General features: G+C 44.1%; 1 protein-coding gene across 1 annotated transcript in view; it reads left to right on the top strand.

Annotated features, from left to right (window-relative positions):
* PCMTD2 (protein-L-isoaspartate (D-aspartate) O-methyltransferase domain containing 2) overlaps positions 1-24,152 on the top strand; it is a 53,372-nt gene that overhangs the window by 15,012 nt on the left and 14,208 nt on the right. Inside the window, exons 2-4 of the mRNA XM_081949775.1 lie at positions 4,071-4,407; positions 19,346-19,448; positions 22,731-22,902. Coding sequence (XP_081805901.1) covers positions 4,101-4,407; positions 19,346-19,448; positions 22,731-22,902 — 582 coding nt within the window. The 5' untranslated portion in view covers positions 4,071-4,100. The remainder of the gene's footprint in view (positions 1-4,070; positions 4,408-19,345; positions 19,449-22,730; positions 22,903-24,152) is intronic.

The following is a 24,152-nucleotide window of genomic DNA, read 5'->3' as shown; positions in this document are numbered from 1 at the left end:
TTGTTTATACAGGTGCTTTTTGGGAGTTCTTTCACTAGCTATTGGAGGGAAGACAACATTTTGACTTGAAAGATAATAAATGAACCTGTTTGAAGTTTATTAAAATAGCCTTCAACCCTATAGTGGCAGTGCCTGCAAAATTGAAAGAATGGCTCAGCAGGAAAAAGAAACTGTAACATTGCAAATGATTATGTTTGAAATTCAAAATCTATTAGTTGTGACAGAGATAATTGAAAAGAGATTGGAGAATATGGAATACAAAATAGAAAAATTTGATGGAGAAACTGAGGATGTTTATCAAATGAAGAAAGTGAAGGACAGAGTTCAAAAAATGGAAGAAAAAAATGAGCAAAGAGATAAGAAAACTGTGGATACTGACAACAAAGTGAGTGTGGTTGGTAATGGCAAGAGTGGAATATGGAAAGGGGAGATAAATGGATTGGAACGTTATCCCAGACTTCAAAGCACAGAAGAAGAAAAGAGAGAAAAATTGACGGAGATAAGGAGAGAAATCTTGACAGAAGCACCAGCGATAACCAAAGATAAGTTGATGGAAAGAACAGATATTGGGTTTCAAGCTTTTATGAGATACGAAAGGAACAACATGTTGCGAAGAGAAGTTTATACAAGATTTATTAAGAAAGTAACTAGAACAGGGGTGGCGAACACGCGGCTCGTGAGCCGCATGCGGCTCCCGGCCAAAATAAATGAGGCTCTTTGCCTCTTATCATTATTTAGTATACTGTGGCTCGGATCGCGCGCTCCCTTTCGGAAGCTGGGGAGGTCCTTTGCAGGCAGCTAGAACGGACCGCCTGCAAAGGACTTCCCCAGACTTGCTTTGAGGAGCACGGGGCGACTGAGGCTAGTTGTGAAGCCCCAAAGCCCCCACCGCCACCGGAAGAACTGCTGCCACCTCCTCCTCCTCCTCCTCTAACAGGCAGCACTGCCGGATTTGCCGCCCGCCGCTGTGGCTGAGATGAAGCCGCCAAAGCTCCAGCCGGCATCTCCGCGCATGGCAGCGGCGCCTCCCCTCCGCTCGGAGCAGCTGAGCTCAGTCAGCGCTGGGTTACCCCTGCCCCCTCCTCCTCCTCCGCCGTGCTTTTGAGGAGCCATGAGGCTGCAGGAGCCAGTAGGAAGGCGGGGGGGAGCAGGGGGAAAAAAGCCTCATGGCTCCTCAAAAGCACGGAGGAGGGGGAGGGGGCAGAGGTAACCCAGCGCTGAGCTCAGGAGCAAATCTGGTGATTCTGTTGGAGGAGGAGGAGGAGGAGGAGGTAGCAGCAGTTATTCTGGTGGCAACTCGTACTCATCGGCATCTTCAGCAGAAGCCCTGCCCACAATGAAGAAAGCAAAGATGGAGCAGATCCACGCAGATGACGTCACTGCAACATGACTGGAGGAGGAATTCTGGGAGTTGAAGTCCACAAGTGTTAAAGCTGTCAGGTTTGAAGACCCCTGGGGTTTTTTTTCCCTAAAGGGTTAGGGGTGCAAGGGTCTTGTAACTTGACAGCTTTAAGAGTTGCGTGCTTCAAATGCCAGAGTTTCTGAGCCAACATTTTGGTTGCTAAGCAGGAGCGTTGTTAAGTGATACTGATATTATATAACACTTTGAATTAAGCGGGTACCTTGAAGAAACATAACTTTGAGTTTCAAATAATACTGATTTCGTTGTTGTCTTAGGTGACATCTGTGGAAAAAATTCGGCTGCTCAGGCATGAAAATGTGCCGCTCAAACACTATACTTTTCTGCTCACATCGAAAAAAAATTAGAGGGAACATTGCTTCCGGGTCTGTTTTGGCAGGTCACTGCGTGGTGTGGCTCTCTGACTCTCACAGTTTAAAATTTTGGCTCTTTTTGTCGAACTTGTTCGCCACCCCTGAACTAGAACATTAATGCTACAAATAGCAAGAGATATAAGACTGCACTATTACTGGAAAGATACAGGTTGATGCAATGAAAATGTATAATAAATACTAAGCTAAATTTAGTTCACTAGTAGTATGTATAAAATGAAGTGACAATAGCTATAGTTAAATCATGATTAATAATGATAACAATACATATAGATATATTAGTTTGAAAATATGAAATTTTAGATAAACAACACATGGAGAATATGAGAGGACGTTTAAAAGCTTTATCTAGATTATGTTATAAAGATGTATTGCGATTGGATGATTTCAGAATGATTTAATAGAATGTTATCATATAATCCTATTCTAGATTTTGAATATTATATATAAAAGGATGTAAAAACAATTATAGTCAAATTAAGGTTGAGATATAATAATCGTGATATACATGAATATAGGTGAATTTAAAATATGCGATTTGATATGAAAAGCAGGTGATGACTACGGAAGAGATGCATGGAAATACTGTAACCAACAGACACACTTTCTACAATTTGTAATGGAAGATGGTTTTTTTTAAATGTTTGTTTGTCTTTGTCCAAAAATAAATAAAAATTGTTTTTTAAAAAAACAATCATAAAAAAATAAAAGAATAATAAAGAATAATGCAATTATTGGTGGTTTAACAGTGGGCAGTTGGCCTAATTTTACACACAGCGTAGCCGAATGTGGCCACATTCAGGGAAACTACCATATTTTTCGGAGTATAAGACGTACCAAGATTTTGAAAAGCCAAATTTAAAAAAAAAAGGTTTTGCACTCTGCAGAGACCTCCCCAAAATGGTCCGGTTTTTGACAAAAAAAGGGCATGCATAACCTTTACAGGGCTTGCAGAGTGCTCCTGGGGGCTGGGGGGTACAAAAATAAGCAAAAAATGGCCTATTTTTCACTCATTTTTGCCCTCCCCAGCCCCCAGCAGCACTCTGGAAGCCTCCTAAAGTCTATGCACGGCCATTTTGGTGAAGGGGTTCTCGGGAGGCAAAAAATGCTGTATTCAGTGTATAAGACACACCCAGATTTTTTTTTAAGGAAAGCGGTGCGTCTTAGACTCCGAAAAATACGGTACCTCTCAAAGACGTTTCGTTTCTCATCCAAGTCACCTTCCAGTCAGAGCTGAAGAAGCTTCTTGGAGGAGAAGCGAAATGTCTTTTTAAAAAAAACAAGGAAGCCCAGTTGCCTCCTGAAAAAGGTTGTCCTTTGGGACAACCATGACTTGGATGACTGAGAATCTCTACAGCAGGGGTGTCAAACTCAAGGCCCGGAAGCTGGATCTGGCCCGCAGGGTGCTTAGATCTGGCCTGCAGGGCCGCCCTGGAAACAACGAAGGAATGGTGTTCTGACCGAGGCTTCCCAAGATTATGAAGCAAACTCCTGGTCCTAACAAAAAACCCTTTCATTAATTAACTGTGAATTCTGCTCATTCACATCCAGCAGAGTCTTTCAAGGGAGGATTTACAGTCACAGACCTTATCTGGCTTGGAGAGCTGCCAGGCCGATATCTACATAAGTTGGCAAGCAGTCTTGGAGAGTCACGAACCAATGAAGCGAACTAATGGTCTCCTGCAAGCTCTATTCCCCTTTCGCTCCTCTTTTATTTCCTCTGGGAGGGGCCATTCATCATTCACCTGTAGCCTTACTCCCAAGTCGACCCCTGTTCTTTAGCTGTTCCCTCCGTCTGGCAACTCTGCGCATGCGCCCACTGGGAACAGGCTGCCCCTATTCGTCTGCCCTACTGATGTCCGACTCCAAAGGCAGCTGATAACTGTCAGACGGCTCTAGCCCCATCTCTGCCTCCAACACAGAGCCCCCATCAGAGCCTTCCCCAGACTCCAGGACTGGCCCATGTTCCTCCCCAACCGCGTCACTGTCCAAATCTGCTGCCAGCTCCTCACAAAACTGGCCTGTGGTTGTCCTGCCAGCACAAAGGGAGCTTGGGAAGGCAGCACACGGTCCCCCCAAGCTCCATTTTTGCTGGCAGGGAGTTGCAGGAGGCCGTTGAAGCTGGCAGAGAGCTTGGGGCCCCCACAGGCTGGCCACGCCCACCTCAGTCCTTGAGGTCAAACTCAAACCTGATGCAGCCCTGAATGAAATCGATTTTGACACCCCTGCTCCACAGACTAGTCGCTAATAATACTTTTTCTGCTTCTTCTATCATCCAGGCTTGATTTTTTGGGGAACCGGCGTGGACAATGGGTGGTGCGGTGAGCGCGGGAGAAGACAACGACGAGTTAATTGATAACCTGAAGGAGGCTCAGTACATCCGGTCAGAGCTGGTGGAACAGGCCTTCCGGGCGGTCGACCGGGCTGACTACTACCTGGAGGAATTCAAGGAGAACGCCTATAAAGATTTGGCCTGGAAACATGGGAACATCCATCTCTCTGCCCCCTGCATTTACTCCGAAGTCATGGAAGCCCTGGACCTGCAGCCTGGACTTTCCTTCCTGAACCTAGGAAGTGGCACCGGTTACCTGAGCTCCATGGTTGGGCTCATCTTGGGTGAGTTGTCTTGCGTGGGTAGTCCTTGACTTATGACCGCAACAGAGTCCAAAAATATCTGCTGCTACGTGAGGCGTTTGTTAAGCGAGTCTTGCTCCGTTTGACCCCCCTTCCTTAGTTTAGTTGAGTTTATTGTCATTGCACCTCGTACAACGAAGTTAAATGCCCTCTTCCGTGTACATTACAGCTGTACAAATAAAAACACAAACGCACATCCTTCACATGCTATATAGTTGAAATTGAAAACCCAATACTGCATTAATAGTGCACTCTACCACCGATCCTCAAACTACGGCCCGTGGGCCAGATATGGCCCGCCAATGCAAAGTATTCGGCCCACCAAGTGGTGGAATTCAGCCCTGCTGTCAGCGTTCCAAATACTCCAAATTCCAAATTACCAAATTTCCAAATACCAAATACTGTATCATCCAGAATTAAATCAGAGTCCAAGGCAGAGCTTTCCTCAAAGTTCCAATTTAATAAGGGGAGACATGTTGGTACAATCTGTGGGAAACCCGAATCTGAAAGCTTCCTGGGTTTTCCCCACCCAGTTGAAAGTTCATGATCTTGTCCCCACACCCACAAGTTCATCCCATGGTCCAATCTTCCTCTGCCACGCTGGCATTTCCACCCATCTAGTTCCAGTCAGATGCAGAGGTGCGTAGACAAAGAATGACCTTGATTTCTAGAAAGCAATGTTTTATTTATTTATTTATTTATTTATTTATTTATTCAATTCAATATAGGCCGCACCCTCTCCACAAAGGGACTCGGGGCGGCATACAACTCAAAATACAAATAAATAACAAGGAGGAGGTAATCAAAACATTGTACAATTCATAAATAAATAATCATAAGTTAAAAACAACACAATAAAATTTAAAACAATTAAAATACCCCAAAAAATCAGTTAGTTTAAATTTAAAATTGTCCAGGGGGGATTAGAAAATGTAGTTGTAATTTAAGCCAGGCCAGCTGGTTGGAACAGGTGGGTCGTTTTTTTGAAAACAACACATTCTACACCTTACTATTCCCCTTCCCATTTCCCCACTAATGAAACAGCATAGTAAAGAAAGAGAAAGAGTGTGGCAGGCCAAAGATCCTAAAAGGAATATGGCTGCAGGCCTGACACCCGCTCCTCGCCCTGCCCCTCACCGTTGGCCTTATCTTCCAGCGAGCATCCACTCCAGCTGCACTTCTGCTTAGTTATTTCACTGGTTGAGCTGCACTTCTGATCGCACCGCTGCTGCCGAAGGTAAGGCTAAAGGGTGCTGACTGAGGGGTGACCTCATCAGTGCAGCCACGTCATCCAGGGCTGATGGGGTGAGTAGGGAAAGGGCTGCTGCCAGCTTGTAAAGTAGTGCTTTAAAAGTCTTTAAAAATATTTTAAAAACAGCCTTTCGGGATGTTTTCAACAGCCATAGGATCCAGGGCTGTTGGGTGTTTAGGAGAGGGGCAAGCAATGGGTGGAAACTAATCAAGGAGAGAAGCAACTTAGAACTGAGGAGAAATTTCCTGACAGTTAAAACAATTAATCAGTGGAACAGAAGTTGCCTCCAGAAGTTGTGAATGCCCCAACACTGGAAGTCTTTAAGAAGATGTTGGATAGCCATTTGTCTGAAAGGGTATAGGGTTTCCTGCCTAGGCAGGGGGTTGGACTAGAAGACCTCTGAGGTCCCTTCCAACTCTGCTATTGTATTAGTGTACTATAACCATTTGTCTGAAATTGTATGAGGTTTCCTGCCTAAGCAGGGGGTTGGACTGGAAGACCTCCAAGGTCCCTTCCAACTCTACTATTGTATTATTGTTATTGTATTGTATTATTGTAAGTACAGCAAGGACAAAGCAAAATGGACTGCTAAATTGGCCACACCCACCCAGTCACATGACCATCTAGCCACACCCACCCAGCCGGTCCGGCCCCCCCAACAGTCTGAGGGACTGTGAATCGGCCCCCTGTTTAAAAAGTTTGAGGACTCCTGCACTATACCATAGAATTCAATATAGTTACTGCTCTGGGATCGAAGCTGTTTTTCAGCCTATTTGTCCTTGTTTTTATTATCCTGTACCGTCTGCCAGATGGTAATAGTTTAAAAAACAAATCACTTTCTTGCCACAGTTAAATGAATCCCTGTAGTGGTTAAGTTTAGTAACACGGTTATTAAGTGAAACTGGCTTCCCCCCATCGACTCGGCTCCTCCGGAGTTCAGAAAAGGGGATCCCGGGACCCTGCGACAGTCATAAATATGGGTCGGTTGCCAAAAACCTCTGTATTTTGATTACTTGGCCGAAAGGCTACTTAACTTACAGGGCAAAATTCACTTCACAATTTTCACATAGCAGCAGAAATTTGGGGCTCAATTGCAGCCGTAAACCGAGGACTGCCTGTTATAGAGTGGGCACTGCCAGGATGCAGGTATGATTTGCTTATTTCCCCAAAACAGAGATTTTCCACCCAAGGAACATTGATAGACCGTTGATAGAATTACAGAATGTAAGAGTTTGTAGGCTCTGGAAGGCCATCTAGTCCATCCTCTAAGGAGTGCAGGAAGCTCCCTGATAGACACTCCCCCCCTCCCCCCAGCTCTGTTCAAACGCTCCAGTAAAGGAGAGCTCACTGCTTCTGAATGGTGTCCAGGTGAGAGTCAAACAAATGTTAAAATGCTCAAAGCTTTCCCAACTTAATCTACATCCTTATTGCTGCCCAAGGCTAAGTCAACCTCCCAGCCATGGTGGGTTGCAGGCGGTATGCCCCGGTACAAGCATACCGGTGCCTGCCCGTTCCGGTACAGTGCTCCGGAGGGCACACCCACTCACCCGAGCTCCTTACCTGTATTTGAGCTCTTCCGCGCATGCAGCGCATGGCGCCTGCGCGACGCTCCCCCAAGCAGCTGGAGAGTTGCAGAGGCTCACGGAGGCATCAGAAGAGGTAAGGACGCATGTGTGCATTCATATAGATCCGGAACCCACCACTGCTCTCAACATTTCCTTCTTTGAATGCTGACCAACCCCAGGCACCATTTCTCCTTCACTTTTGGTGGCCAATGTCCTTCCACAAATTTGGGGCACAGAATTGAGTGACACATCCTAGGTGTGAACTGAGCAGCCGAAAAAGAAAGGGAATCCTAGCTTCTTTCCAGCCAGAGTCTGTACTTCTCTAGGGATTTGTTTGGATTGCCTCACATTGCTGGCTTGTGTTTGTCTTGTAATCCAGAGATTCTCCCCCCCTCCCCCAGCCCCCCGCCCCCCACCCCATGCAATTCAGGATGAGCAAATCAGGGCCAGATCTGGCCATGTCACCCATTTCATTCAGGGGGTCCATTATGCTTTTGTGGCATATCTGTGGGGAAGACTGTGGGGGAATTACAGTTTTTCTGCATCTATTTCATGTTCCCATGTGCCGTCGCATCCTCCCTGCCTGGCTTCAGCTGTCAGTTTTAAACCAGCGACTTTCCTAGCCTGACCACGAGTTGCTGTGTGACTTTTTCCCTGCTTTGGAAACAAAATGAGTGCTCAGCACTATGTTGGATTAGCATCCTGCTGGCTGTTAGCACTGTTGTATTTTATAGCTCTCTCAACTCACTGTAAAAGTATTTCACAGTTCTCAAAAGCTCTGGTCCTTTGACGAGCTGGGAAAGGCTCTTTCTCCCCAGTTTGAATTGGCTTTAGGTCCTGAAAATAACTACCCTGTTTCCCCGAAAATAATACCTCCCCGGATAATAAGTCCAATCGGGCTTTTGAGCGCATGCACTAAAATAAGCCCTCCCCGAAAATATTTAACCGCATGCGTAGCCAATCACCGCCATTTCTGCCGGGAGGGGGGGTGCTGATCCGTGGGCCGAGGTTAAGGGGGCTCCTGCACCTCAAAAATAATAAGACCTCCCTGAAAATAAGGCCAAGCGCTTATTTCGGGGGTCAAAAGAAAATAAGACCTACACTATATTGCCAAAAGTATTCGCTCACCTGCCTTTACTCGCATATGAATTTATATTGGCTCCCAATAGATGTTCAGGTGCAATTCAAGTTTCCTGGTTATTGCCTTTAAAGCTTTAGAGGCCATAGAATTGAGCTACTTGCAGGACTCCCTGCTCCCCTCAATCTCTGCCTGCCCCATGCATTCCCATAAGGACATGCCGCATGCTTCAGATCTCTGCTGGCTGATGTCTAATGGATGTTGTTACAAATCCTCTACCCAATACGCATAGTAATACAGAGCAGATGCATGAAAATCAGTCTGATAAAACCCAGACTAACTGTAATTAGCACAAAGGATAATGAAAAAAGTCATTAATTTGGAGAAGTCACGTTATAACTGATAAGCATCTGTAGGATACTAAAAATGAATGAAGCATGGAGTAGACCAGCGATGGCGAACCTTTTTTCGCTCGCGTGCCATAAGTGGGGGGAGCGCAGGGGGGTAGTGTGCGGGTATGCCGCACCCATAATGCAATGCGCGACACCCCCCCCCCAGTGCATGCATGCACTACAGGCGCGACCCCCATTTTTTGCATGCTTTTTTTGTCCTCCCCAGGCTCCAGAGGCTTTATAGGAGCCTGGGGAGGGCGAAAACAGCCTCCCCCGCCCCCCTGGAAGCCCTCCGGAGGCTTGAGGGGCCTTCAGGACGCTTCCCTGAAGCCTCCGGAGCAGTCAAAACGACTCTCTGAGCAAACCGGAAGTCACTTCTGATTTGCTCGGAGGGTCGTTTTGAGCGCTCCGAAGGCTTGAGGGACCTTCCCGAACTTCCGGTTTGCCGGTAGGGCCGGTTTTTTGCACTCCGGGGGCTTCAGGGAAGCTCATGAAGCTCCGGAGGGCCTCCGGGGAGGCGGGGGAGGCTCTTTTCGCCCTCCCCAGGCTCCTATAAAGGCTCTGGAGCCTGGGAAGGGCAAAAAATGGCTTTAAAAAGGGGTGAATTCAGCTGGCCAGCGCACATGTGCGTGCTGGCCAGCTGACAGGGCAGCGCCTCGGGTGCCCTGACAAATGGCTCCGCGTGCCACCTGTGGCACGCGTGCCATATGCTCGCCATCACTGGAGTAGACTAAGGAAATACCTAGCTATCTCATGGGCACTAATGCAGTGTCAGTGACTCAACAATGAATCCAAAGGGGAAAAAATACTAACAGCAATTCAGTCAGGAAGAACATAATCACAGGTTAAATATTGTAAGTTCATATGCGAGTAAAGGCAGGTGAGCGAATACTTTTGGCAATATAGTGTATCTTATTTTGGGGGAAACACAGTATTAGAGAATATTTCCTAGGTGGCTTCGATTGGGGTCCTCTTCCCTGTATTCTTCCCCCTAAAGTGTTCGTTTGTTGGTCTACTTCTTGGTTTAAGATGGCTTGCTTTTTACTGCGAACTAGGATTCTTGCAACGTAGTTCAGCTGCCTCAACAGTGGCACACTTCTTAAAATGTTATCCCTTGTTACTGCAGCATTGGGTTGGTATTGACACCATGAATTCCGAAACCACTCAGACCTGGCAAAGAGGGGAACCCAAAGATTTAGTTCAAAAGCTTAGTTCTTGACAAGGAGAAAATCCCGTTCTGTCCCCTGGAGACTCCAGATACACAAAAAAATAGAACACACAATTTCCCACTCGGGAATAAGTGGGAACAGTTTAATTACCAGCCCTTATGCCAGACCTGGACATTTTATGGCTTCCTGGCCACATCCAGCTTTTTGGCTCTTCCTGTCTGGCCTGCGTGGATTGCTTTTATTTTGAAGGCGACTGCAATTTTTGTGTGTTTCAATTCACATCTTGTGCATGCATTCCTACACACCTTCACCTTCAATATTTTTCCAGCTTTCTAAATCTTTCTTTATTTGTGTCACTAGTTTATTATAATTATTGTCCTTAATTGTGGAACATTTTGCAGACACTCAGATCCCCAAGTATTTCACTTTCTTAGTTATTTGCATTCTAGTTGCTAATTCCAGTTCCTCTTCTTGCTTTTTTGTCATATTCTTGGTTATCATTTTTGTTTTGCCTTTATTGATTTTTAATCCTGCCACTTCGCCATATTCTTCTAATTTTTTAATTAATTTCAGACTGGATTCTAATGGATCTTCTGGAACAAATATTAAGTCATCGGCATAAGCTTGGGCTTTATATTCTTTATCTTTCTTTATCATAGAGATGATAAAACATAAGATCAACTTAATAACTCAAAAGGAATTAGCACAGAAAATTAAAGTGGCCTGACAAAATTACTTTGAACAAGCCAACAAACCTGGACAATGGCTGGCATATCGATTGAAGAATGAAAGAGAAAAAAGGATGATATACCAATTAAAAGATGATGAGGGAAGAATTCAATACAAAGCGGAAGAAAAGAAGCATATTATTCATAAATACTTCGCAAAATTATACGCACAAGATAGTATGGAGGAAATCAATATAGAACATTATTTAAACACAGAAAAGACCAATCTCAAAAGAACAAAGGGAGGCGATAAACAGGCCAATAACATTAGCCGAAGTGGAATTAGTCCTGAAAAACCAGAAAAATAATAAAACCCCAGGACCAGATGGAATACCTGTGGAGCTATAGAAATATAATAAAATAATATTGGAAGAACTAGGAGTGGAAATGTTTAACGAACTCTTAAGAAAAGCGAAGATGCCTGAATCATGGACTGAAGCAATAATATCACTAATCCCGAAAGAAGAAGAATGATGTGGAGACTCTAGATAGAGTGCAGAGAAGAGCAACAAAGAGGATTAGGGGACTGGAGACTAAAACATATGAAGAAAACGGTTGCAGGAACTGGGTAGGTCTAGCTTAAGAGAAAGAAGGACTAGGGGAGACATGATAGCAGTGTTCCAATATCTCAGAGGTTGCCACAAAGAAGAGGGAGTCAAGCTATTCTCCAAGGCACCTGAGGACAGGACAAGAAGCAATGGGTGGAAACTAATCAAGGAGAGAAGCAACATAGAACTGAGAAGAAACTTCCTGACAGTGAGAACAATGAATCAGTGGAACAGAAGTTGCCTCCAGAAGTTGTGAATGCCCCAACACTGGAAGTCTTTAAGAAGATGTTGGATAGCCATCTGTCTGAAACGGTATAGGATTTCCTGCCTAGGCAGGGGGTTGGACTAGAAGGCCTCCAAGGTCCCTTCCAACTCTACTATTGTATTGTACTAAGAAACCAACCTACAGGAAATTCAAAACTACAGACCAATTCCATTACTAAATTATAAAATATTTGCAGCAATTATGGCAGGAAGAATTAAACAGGTTTTAAATGAACGAATACCCCCGGACCAAAATGGATTTTTACTTCACAGACACATTAAAAATAATACGAGAGTCATCCTAGACATAACAGAATATTACGAGGCGCATCCCAGAAAAACAAATGGTACTGGTTTTCCTTGATGCACAAAAAGCATTTGACAACGTAATTTGGAAATTTATAATAACACTATTAGGATGAAATTCGGAGGAAAATTTACAAAAATGATAGAAAAACTTTATAACAGTCAGACAGCCAAAGTTCTGATGAACGGAGAACTAACAGAGAAGATCGAAATTAAAAAGGGAGTCAGACAGGGGTGCCCCCTCTCTCCTTTGCTGTTTATCTTAACCCTGGAAATTTTATTAAATGAAATTAGGAAGGACCAGGGAATAAAAGGTTTGAGACTCAAAATGAAGTTTCCTTAATTGGGCAGCTCTCTACTATTAGCTTGTTTTTTTCTGCCAGAAAACAACCAAGCTCAGAGAGAGCACCCCCCCCCCCCCCGCAGTTCAACCCTGAGCTATAAATTAATAGAACAATTAATCAGTGGAACAGAAATTGCCTCCAGAAGTTGTGAATGCCCCAACACTGGAAGTCTTTAAGAAGATGCTGGGTAGCCATTTGTCTGAAACGTTATAGGGTTTCCTGCCTAGGCAGGGGGTTGGGCTAGAATACCTCCAAGGTCCCTTCCAACTCTGCTATTGTATTGTATTGTATTGTAAATATTCTCTTCTATGAATATAAATCTATGGTATATATGCATGTGTGCTTTTATGGTTTTAAGTTCCTTTCACAGGCTAGGCTAAAATGTGTTTCTCTGTGTTACAGAAATACAGCATTTTCTTCGTTTATTGCCGAAATGAGGGAATCACAGCCAGGGTGTTAGCTAGGTGCCTAAATGTCTCCTTTAATTTCCCTCTTAACAGATGTTCATTCTATAGATTTTGAAGCATTGATGGCTTGGATTTGGGGTTGTTAGATTGAGTCCTTTAATTTGATGCCTTCTGCAGAGAAAAACCGCAGCTGTTCTTGTCTGAAGCGTTAATTATTGTTTTGCCGTGCTTCATATGTCAGCACAGCACAGCCGAAGAGGTCTGGGTGACCTGTGGATCCTCCCTGCGCACAAACATCTGCAGAGGTTTGTCAGGGGAAAAAATGCCTGATATCTGAGATCAATGGACCGTGGCTGATTCCCTTCCACATATCTTTTGAGATATTGAGAAAAAATAAAAGTCTTTTAAAATATTCTAATTAATAAACAAACTTTAATAATAAAATAATAAAAGTAAATGAAACAGCAATAACTAATTGGTTACATTTTGATAATGAAAGCTACGTCTGCCAAAGTTGGCTGCCGAACAAAGAAGAGAGGAATTTTGGAATGTGTAACGCGTGCGCAATAAATCACTTTCAGATAACATTTTGTTTTATGACCTGCGCAAGAAAGCTTTCTTAGTTTAACTCTTGAGTGTCAATTCAGGCAGTTCAGGCCTAGCAAACTTTTTAACATCGTGACACCCCTTCTTTTGCTAGTCTGGGCTGACGTCATCAAATCATCAATTAAGGCACATCTTCTTTCGCAGATACTCGTGTTGATTTGTGGCGAGTGGTTTGTTAAGCATGTCTGCAATCTGATCATGTGTAGAAACATATTGCAATTTAACAAAACCTTGCTTAACTAATTGCTTTGTGTTTTGATAACGAATGTCAATGTGTCTGGACCTAGAACCTGTAAAATGTGACTCAGAAATATAAACAACAGATACATTATCTTCCATCACGGTGATTGGTCGAATCGGACGTGTCCAGATATCTGTGATCAAAGCATCAAACCACGTTAGAGAATTACAAGCATCTGAAACACAAGCATATTCAGCTTCAGTAGATGAACATGAAACAAAACTCTGTTTTCTCACTTGCCAGTAAACAGGACAACCATTTAGGAACATCATGTAACCAGAAGTGCTTTTGCGTGACTTCTTGTCGCTCGCCCAGTCGGAAATCAACAAAACAAATCAACTTTGGTTGATCAGTGTGTGTTGGTTCTAGCAATAACTTCATGTGCTTAGTGTGTTTCAGGTATTTCAACAACTTCTTAATGCATGACCAATGAAATTGTGTTGCCTTACCTACGTGTCGTGATAAAAGATTAACACTAAGTGCGATGTCAGGTCTGGTCCAACTACTAATGTATAATAGTGAACCAATGACTGAACGATAAAGTGTTTGATCCTCGAACTCAGGACTTGGTTCATGTGTTAAGTTGTGAAAATCTGTTTGCATGGGTGTCTTTGTTGTGCTAGCATCTTTCATGTTGCAATGATGTAGAATGTGGTCAATTTTCTCTTCTTGTGAAAGACTAAACCCCTTCTGTGTCTTTTCAATTTGAACACCTAAATAAGTGCTAATGTGTCCTAAAGATTTTAGTGTGAAGTATCTCTGCAAACTTTTAGCAAAAATCTCACTCATTTTCTTATTTGGACCAATATAAACAATATCATCAACATAAACAAGAATTATCTCATATGCATTGTTAGATCTTTTTGTGAACACGCATTCATCAGTTTCGGACTTAATAAAGCCCATTGAATTTAGTTTGTCAGTAAGACATAAATACCACATTAAACCTGACTGTTTCAGACCATAAAGACTTTTGTTCAGGAACCAGGTATCCCCTTCTTGTTTTCGGAATCCTGGAGGGCTTCTCACGTAGATCTCTTCATCTAGGTCTGCATGTAGATAAGCTGTGTCCACATCAAATTGAAAAACTTCTAAACCAAGAATAGTTGCAGTGGTTAAAGCAATTTTTACACTTTCAGTTCTGACTGTTGGTGAGTAAGTGTTTGTGTAGTCCTCAGGATAAGGTTGAGCGAAACCCTGAGCTACAAGTCTGGCTTTGTATAAAGACTCACCATTCGGTTTCTTCTTGATTCTGTAGACCCATCGAGTGCCAATGACTTTCTTGTTTGCTGGAGGTTTTGCAGGTGTGAATACATTAAGTTTCTTTAAACTGTCCATTTCATCCTGCATTGCATCATACCACTTGTCTTGTTCTGAATCAGGAAGCTGTTTGATTTGTGTGAATGTCTCAGGAGGAAGAGTAACGTTGCAAATCAAAGGTACTGGTGTTTTTGTCAGTTGCCATGAATAACGTTGTGGAGGGATTCCTTTTGTGGCCCTCTTGGAGCGTCTAGGAACATCAGTCCAGTCTTCTTCTTCATCATCATCATCATCCTCGTCCTCACGTTCGTCGCTAGCATCAGCATCCGCGGCTTGCGAAGACGGAACATCAGGTTGTGAAGAACTGGTAGAAGGAACATCTGCCTGCGAATTGTCATCAGGCTGCGTGGCATCTGGAACACCATCTCTAGGAAAATAAACTTCAGGATCATTGGAATGAATCCTGGACCAGTCAATGTCTTCCTCAAAATTAGCAGATTGTGAAATGACAATCACATGTTTAGTATCAATGAATTTGTACCATTTTGAATTATCATCAATACCCATAAATCTCAGTCTCTTTGCTACTGTACCTCCCTTTCTTCTTTGACTTAAGGGAGTGTTCACCATAGCATATGAACCAAAAATGTGGAGGTTCTTGAGATCAGGCTTGTAGCCATACAGCATGTAGAAAGGAGTTTGATTGATTACACTGCTCCAAGTACGGTTGACAATGTAATTTGCATATTTGATTGCTTCACCCCAGTATGTGTTACTGAGATTGGCATCTTCTAGAAGACAACGCATCATGGTTTGTAGAACCCCTTGTCTCCTTTCTACGACTCCGTTATGAGCCGGTGTATATGGAGCAGATGTCTGATGAAGAATTCCATTCTTACGCATCCAGTCCTGGAAACGCTGAGACATGAATTCTGCACCACGGTCACTCTGGATTCTGGCAATGCGAACTTGGTATTGTGTAGAAACAAACGCTGCAAAGTCTTTAAAGATCTGAAAGGTCTCAGATTTCTCTCTCATAGGATATACAAATCCATATCTAGAATGATTATCTACAATTGTTAAAAAATACTTTCTGCCACCAAGTGTTGGTGGGAAAGGACCCACTATGTCAGTGTGTACCAAATCAAAAATGCGTGTTGACAGGCGTGTAGCGTGTTTGGGAATTGCAGCCGCCTTGGATGTAGCCTTTTTGCAAACCGCACAATCCAAAAACACCTTACACCCCTTTAGATCCAAACCTTTTGCGAACTCCGGCATCTTTCTAAGAACACGGAAACTGGCATGCCCCAATCTTCTGTGCCACTTGTGAATACACCTGGAATGCAAAGGTTTACCAGTTAGTGAATTCTCAACATTAACAGTTTCATGAGGACCCTCAGGCTTGCTCTGAGCAATCTGTTTCTGTTTTCTTTGTTTGTTGGCTTTAGGAGCCTTTGGCACAGTAACGCTTTCTCTCTCTGGGACAACTCTCTCTGGGTCTACGTTGTGCCTTTTTGGAGTTTGCATACTTGCCTGTGCTTGCCCTTTAGGCTTTGGCTTTAAGTAATAAACACCACCAATCAGCATGGTTTCAGCAACAATATCACCATCTTTAACTAAGTAACTTGCTTTTTCGAGGTGGTGAACCTGGAACTTTAACTCTCTAGACAAGTGACTTTGACTAAGCAAATTACTGGTTGCTGAAGGTATGTAATAAACATCAGGGATGTGTGTATCGAGCTCTTCAATGTAAACAGTTCCTTTTCCCATAACCTTGCAAGTGTGGTTGGTGAAGGAATACAGTTCTCGATACTCGGGCTCTGGTTCGCCCATCTCTGTGAAAAGTTCCCTTCTGTGGGTAACGTGCACAGCTGCTCCACTATCTAAAGTCCACAAAAGACGTCTGTCGAACTTTGGAACAGGTTGTGGAACGTTGGTTATGGCCAGTGTTGCAAGTGGAGCTTGTGGATCACGCCTTGGACCACGACGACCTTGTCTTCCGCCTCTACCTCTGCCTCTGGAATCTGTTCCTCTGGGCTGGTACGTGGCGGGAGCTGGAACTCGTTGGGGACAATCCCGGGTGTCATGTCCCACACGGTTGCAGGTGTAGCATTTTGACATCCTTGGAGCGTAGCCTCTTCCTCGGAAGGGACGTCTGGCTGGAGCCTTTGATGCTGGAGGCCGTTGCAGATGTGGGGTAGCTAACCTGATAGCTTCGTCTTCCACTAAAAGTCTGCAAACGTGGTTAACTGTGCGTTGAGCAATAGGCACGTAGTTAATCTTTGCAACAGCATCTTTCCATTCATAATTCAATGAGTTAATGATGATGCTAATCATTTGGATATCATCGATTACATGGCCATTTTGTCTCAATTCACTTCTCATTCTTTTCAGTTTGGTCAAATGTCCACCAATTCGTTCACCAGGTTTCAACTTCGAACCATGGAACTCAGACATGAGCAAACATGAAGATTCAATTGAAACGGGCCTGTAGCAATCTTCCAAAATAGCCCATATTTCTTGGGCAGTTGCATCAGGTGGAAAGATACCTTGGATCTCAATTTCCATTGACATGAGTAAAGTCGTGATTGCTCTGTTTTCGAGGTCTCTTATTGCAGGCGTCCACGGTGGAGGAGGAGGATTAAAAATCATGGAATGTGTGCCTTCTCTTCGAAGTAAGAGCGCAATTTCACTGACCCAGGCTTTATAATTCTCTCCTGACTCCTTTAATTTGGACTCACCAGTCAAGGGGGTGACTGTGAATACCTGCTGAGGAACAATTTGTTGCTCTGGTTGCAAATCTGGTTGTTGAACCAGGGGATGCTGGGGTTGCATCATTGGCCTTTGCGTGGCAACATCAAATTGGCTTCCTCGAATTCGCCTTTGGCTTTGCCTTTTTCCATCTAGGGAGGATTCAACGCCGCCAGGGGGTGTTGAAGACTTAACCTTTGGGGGCAAAGTTTGGGCTTCTGTAAAACTCATAGACAGATCTCTAAAAATCTGGTCCAACTGCTTCATCTTTTGCTGTAATAATTTTTCTCCGCCAGCAGATGGCAGTGCAGCTTCACTTTTTGGCTGCCTCACCTTTCTATACGTATGCGGAAGTTCAATGGGCTCAAAGGGACCACGTGACCTCGGTGACGTGTACATGTCTCTTTGTTCTAATTGACCAATGAACTCTGTGGGGTGTGTCTTAGGCTGTTGTTTTGAAGACAAGATGGCGTCCTCAGACATTTTGGGAATGGGGGAGCTCCTCCTACTTCGCTTTATTTCGTTAAAGCACTCTCTCACCTCCCTAGTATATTTTTCAAACAGCTTTATTTGATCAAGATAGCTTTGCATTTCTTGCTCATCATCTGGGGAGATTTCATAAACTTTGCTTTCTGCGTGGGAGGATTTTTTCTCTGCCGGCAGTTGCCATTTAGACTTTTGCCGTTCGTTAATTGTATCTTGATAATGAGGAAGATTTACTGACCTCAGTCCGTGGATCTTGCCTTCTGTAACTCCTTCCCCCACATCTGGCTCGGCACCTGAAGAATCTTGCTCCTCTGTGTCTGAGGGAATGGATTCTTTCGAGCGCTTTCCATGTCCGTGTTTTTTTCTTTTCTTTCTCTTCTTTGACATGGCTAATTAGCCTTAGTCGGTCATCTTTAGATAGCATGAAGGGAAAATACAGCCATAAATTGTAGCCATCTCAGCTTGTATCATCGGACCAACTCTGCTACCAAGTTGTCAGGAAAAAAAAAAAATGCCCTGGGATCAATGGACCGTGGCTGATTCCCTTCCGCATATCTTTTGAGATATTGAGAAAAAATAAAAGTCTTTTAAAATATTCTAATTAATAAACAAACTTTAATAATAAAATAATAAAAGTAAATGAAACAGAAATAACTAATTGGTTACATTTTGATAATGAAAGCTACGTCTGCCAAAGTTGGCTGCCGAACAAAGAAGAGAGGAATTTTGGAATGTGTAACGCGTGCGCAATAAATCACTTTCAGATAACATTTTGTTTTATGACCTGCGCAATAAAGCTTTCTTAGTTTAACTCTTGAGTGTCAATTCAGGCAGTTCAGGCCTAGCAAACTTTTTAACATCGTGACAAGGTTATTACGAAAGTTTGGGAATAAAAGCAAATTCAAAACTAAAGACTGTTGTCCGTGCTGCACGAAAAGAGTCAAAACAGGTTTCAGTGCCTCTGTTCAGGGTTAGCAAAGTGAGGGGGAAAATAAAGAAAAGCTAACGGTTAAAAGACCCTTTCCACTTACTCCTTGTCCTTTTTTAAAAAAAAAAATGCCTCTCCAAAATCTCGGTGCGTCTTATACTCCGATATATACGGTAGATTGTGGTCTACTTTGTCAAATGCCTTCCTGAAATCTAAGTCTACTATGTCCACAGCATTTTGCTGGTCTACTAATTTAGTCACTTCATCAAAGAATGAAATGAGATTGGTTTGGCATGATCTGTTTGTAACAAAACTGCTAGTTATAACTTTATTTGGTTCTAGTTGTTCGCAGATCTGTTTTTTGAGTGTCTTTTCCAGGATCTTCCCAGGTACTCTTTTTATCCACTGCACTAGTAAACAAAATTAAAGAATGTATTTATATGTGGCTTTAAATGAGAACCTGCCCACGATAGGCCAATGAAATTGCAATAACACTGCCTTAGTTTGTTTTTCAAGTCGGGAGGAACTTGTTGAGCTGAATCTGTATTTTTCCTACCTTTTATAACTTCTCTCTTTGCATTCCTTAAACATCTAGGTCCTTTTGGAATAAATCATGGCGTGGAACTTCATGCCGACGTTATAGAATATGCAAAGCAGAAACTGGACTTCTTCATCAGAACAAGTGACAGCTTTGACAAGTAAGATGAGAGGGTCGCTTAGGTTGCATTAAAACAGATTTTCAGAAAAAGTCCAGCCCTTCAGACAGTAATTCCTAGTTCTAGAAGAAAGGGAACCCAAGACAGGCTCATGTACCGTATTTTTCAGATTATAAGAAGGATCTTTTTCTCCCCAAAAAGAGGGCGAAAATCTGGGTGGGTCATACACTGAATACAGCTTTTTGCTTCCCGAAACCCCACCCCCTTTGCAAAAATGGGCATGCATAGCCTTCAGGAGACTTGCAGAGTGCTCCTGGGGGCTGGGGAGGGGAAAAATAAGCAAAAAACAGGTAGTTTTTTGCTTGTTTTTGCCTCCCCAGCCCCCAGGAGCACTTGATAAGCCTTCTAAAGGCTATGCATGGCCTTTTTTTGACAGAAAAAAAGGGGGGCCCTTTTCACAAAAAACAGGCCATTTTGGGGAGGTCTGCAGAGTGCAAAACCCTTTTTTTAAAAAAATTGCCTCTTCAAAATCTTGATGCGTCTTATACTCTGAAAAATACGATAATCCTCATTCAGCAGCCACTTGTTCAGCAACACAACTAAGCAAAAATCCCCATTCTCCTTGGTTCTTTTTTTAAAAGTTTTTTTTAATTTTTTTTTATTGTGAAAAAAGTAAGGTTCTATATTTGGGCAAGAACAGGTTCAGAATAGGTGGCACCTTGCTCAATAGTAGTAACTGTGAGAGGGATCTTGGAGTCCTAGTGGAGAACTATTTAAATATGAGCCAGCCGTGTGCAGCAGCTGCCAAAAAAGCCAACACAGTTCTAGGCTGCATCAACAGAGGGATAGAATCAAGATCATGTGAAGTGTTAATACCACTTTATAATGCCTTGGTAAGGCCACACTTGGAATACTGCATTCAGTTTTGGTCACCACAATGTAGAAAAGATGTGGAGACTCTAGAAAGAGTGCAGAGAAGAGCAAGAAAGAGGATTAGGCGACTGGAGACTAAAACATATGAAGAACGGTTGCAGGAACTGGGTATGTTTAGCTTAAGAGAAAGAAGGACTAGGGGAGACATGATAGCAGTCTTCCAATATCTCAGGGGTTGCCACAAAGAAGAGGGAGTCAAGCTATTCTCCAAAGCACCTGAGGGCAGGACAAGAAGCAATGGGTGGAAACTAATCAAGGAGAGAAGCAACTTAGAACTGAGGAGAAATTTCCTGACAGTTAGAACAATTAGTTGCCTCCAGAAGTTGTGAATGCCCCAACACTGGAAGTCTTTAAGAAGATGTTGGATAGCCATTTGTCTGGAACGGTATGGGCGCGCTGGCCAGCCTAGTTCACCCTTTTTTAAAGCCATTTTTCGCTCTCCCCAGGCTCCACAGGCTTTATAGGAGCCTGGGGAGGGCGAAAAGAGCTTCCCCCGCCCCCCGGAGGCCCTCCGGAGGCTTCATGAGCTTCCCTGACGCCTTCCGACCGCTCAAAACGACCCTCCGAGCAAACCGGAAGTCACTTCCTGTTTGCTCGGAATATCGTTTTGAGCGCTCCGAAGGCGTCAGGGACCATCCGGAGGCTTCCCTGACGCCTCCGGAGGTCGTCCGGGGAGCGGGGGAAGCTGTTTTCGCCCTCCCCAGGCTCCTATAAAGCCTCTGGAGCCCGGGGAGGGCAAAAAAAGCATGTAAAAATGGGGGGGAGCTCCTGTAGTGTGCATATGCGCACTGGACGTCCCGCATTGCATTATGGGTGCGGCACGCCCGCACACGACCCCCCTGCACTCCCCCCACTTATGGCACACGAGCCAAGAAAGGTTCGCTATCGCTAGAATAGGGTTTCCTGCCTAGGCAGGAGGTTGGACTAGAAGACCTCCAAGGTCCCTTCCAACTCTGCTATTGTATTGTACTGTATTGTATTGTATTTTGTTGAATTATAATCTTTCCTTAATTTTTGAATATTTCAATATATTGATTTTTTTTGGCCAACCTCCATATTCTTGAGATCACTTCTTTTACTATAGATAGAATGCCAATAATCATATTTGCTATGTTTAAGAATCTTCTATAATTCTAATAGTAGTACACTGATTTATATTGAATTATAATCTTCCATTGTTTCCCTTTCTAATTTTTAATTATGCCACTGTTATATTTAAAAAAGGTCCCCTTTCTAATCCCATTTTAAAAACAAATAAAACAATGTTCATCTTAGTTATATTTGACAAGTTACATAATTCTAATAATAGTAATAATAAATCTGTAATCTTTCATTATTATCTTGTTCAATAATTCAACATGTTGTTTTCATGCCAAATTCTACATATCATTCCTTTTACTATAAATAAATTTTTGATAGTCATATTTGTTAAATTTTAACAAACGTGTATGGTTATACCAATAATACACATATTTGTATTAAGTTATACTCTTCAATCTTTTCCTTATTCAATATTTCTATATGTTATTTTTAAAGCCATTACCATTTTATTCCAACATATTCAAAACTGTCGTCATGAAAAGCCTAGGTTTCCTTCTTATTATTAATTCACCTGGAAAAAAATATATACCCTGTTTCCCCTGAAAATAAGACCTCCCTGGATAATAAACCCAATCGGACTTTTGAGCGCATGCGCTAAAATAAACCCTCCCCGAAAATATTGCAACACCGCAGCAACCATGGGGTGACCACGATCGCTGCCTCCTGCACCTCAAAAATAATAAGACCCCCCAAAATAAGGCCAAGTGCTTATTTCGGGGGTCAAAAGAAAATAAGACCCTGTCTTATTTTCGGGGAAACACGGTATTACATTAGCCCCACCCCCACCCCCTTCTCTAACTTCCCACTCTCTTTGGTTCTGAAAGGTGAAGGTTGTATATAGTGGATCCCTATAATATGTTCATTTTTCTTTTTTTGCTGTCACAGCTGTTTTTGTGTGGACGGTTATTGTATGTGGGCTGAGCAGGTCTTATTTTCTTTTGGACCCCAAAATAAGCACTAGGGCTTATTTTCAGGGTGTGCCTTATTTTTTTTCCCCTTGTATGGGAGGCCCACTTCTTCTGGTTGCTTATGGCGGGGCAGGAGGCTGTGCAATGCCGCCACCGTGAGGCAGGGGAGTGGAACTGCCCCATGCGCCCACACTGGCTCACCCCAGAGCCCCCGCAGCCAGTCTCTCCATACCCCGACACCTGCCTCGCCTCGTGGCGGTGACTCTAGCAGCCACATCCCGCAGGTGAGGTTTAAAACTAAAATAAACTAAACCGCTCTCACTGTTGAATTCTCCTGCCGTGAAGAAAGTCTCGTTCACCACCCACCTTCCTTCCTTCCGAGGTTTGAGTTCTGCGAGCCATCCTTTGTCTCTGGAAACTGTTTGGAAATCTCTCCGGAATGCTCTCAATACGACCGCGTCTACTGTGGAGCCGGCGTCCAGAAGGAGCACGAGGATTACATGAAGAACTTGCTGAAAGTCGGGGGGGTTCTTGTCATGCCCCTGGAGGAGAAGGTTTGATAGTGGGATGGGTGCCTTCAATTGTCTCCGATACTGTTCTGAGTTCGGTAAATTCCATAAAGGGTGACCTTTATATACCATCTTCCAAGAGACAAATGAAAGGGCACCCACAAAATTAAACAGATCTGAGATAGCTGGGGGAATGGAGAGTGGGAGGCCTAGAGAAGGAGCAAGCCAACTGGTTGGAGAGTGGGAGACCTAGAGAAGGAGCAAGCCCACTGGGTGGAGAGTGGGAGACCTAGAGAAGGAGCAAGCCCACTGGGTGGAGAGTGGGAGACCTAGAGAAGGAGCAAGCCCACTGGGTGGAGAGTGGGAGACCTAGAGAAGGAGCAAGCCCACTGGGCGGAGAGTGGGAGACCTAGAGAAGGAGCAAGCCCACTGGGCGGAGAGTGGGAGACCTAGAGAAGGAGCAAACTCACTGGGCAGAGAGTGGGAGACCTAGAGAAGGAGCAAGCCCACTGGGCAGAGAGTGGGAGACCTAGAGAAGGAGCAAACTCACTGGGCAGAGAGTGGGAGACCTAGAGAAGGAGCAAGCCCACTGGGTGGAGAGTGGGAGACCTAGAGAAGGAGCAAGCCCACTGGGCGGAGAGTGGGAGACCTAGAGAAGGAGCAAGCCCACTGGGCGGAGTGTGGGAGACCTAGAGAAGGAGCAAACTCACTGGGCAGAGAGTGGGAGACCTAGAGAAGGAGCAAGCCCACTGGGCAGAGAGTGGGAGACCTAGAGAAGGAGCAAACTCACTGGGCAGAGAGTGGGAGACCTAGAGAAGGAGCAAGCTCACTGGGCAGAGAGTGGGAGACCTAGAGAAGGAGCAAGCCCACTGGGCGGAGAGTGGGAGACCTAGAGAAGGAGCAAGCTCACTGGGCGGAGAGTGGGAGACCTAGAGAAGGAGCAAGCCCACTGGGTGGAGAGTGGGAGACCTAGAGAAGGAGCAAGCTCACTGGGCGGAGAGTGGGAGACCTAGAGAAGGAGCAAGCCCACTGGGCGGAGAGTGGGAGACCTAGAGAAGGAGCAAGCCCACTGGGCGGAGAGTGGGAGACCTAGAGAAGGAGCAAGCTCACTGGGCAGAGAGTGGGAGACCTAGAGAAGGAGCAAGCCCACTGGGTGGAGAGTGGGAGACCTAGAGAAGGAGCAAGCCCACTGGGTGGAGAGTGGGAGACCTAGAGAAGGAGCAAGCCCACTGGGCGGAGAGTGGGAGACCTAGAGAAGGAGCAAGCCCACTGGGCAGAGAGTGGGAGACCTAGAG

The sequence above is a fragment of the Natrix helvetica genome (assembly GCF_964273705.1).
Source record: "Natrix helvetica genome assembly, chromosome: 3".
In the NCBI taxonomy this organism is placed as follows: Eukaryota; Metazoa; Chordata; class Lepidosauria; order Squamata; family Natricidae; genus Natrix; species Natrix helvetica.
Note: the sequence above shows the minus strand (reverse complement) of the source record. Positions and strands in the feature narration are given on the sequence as shown.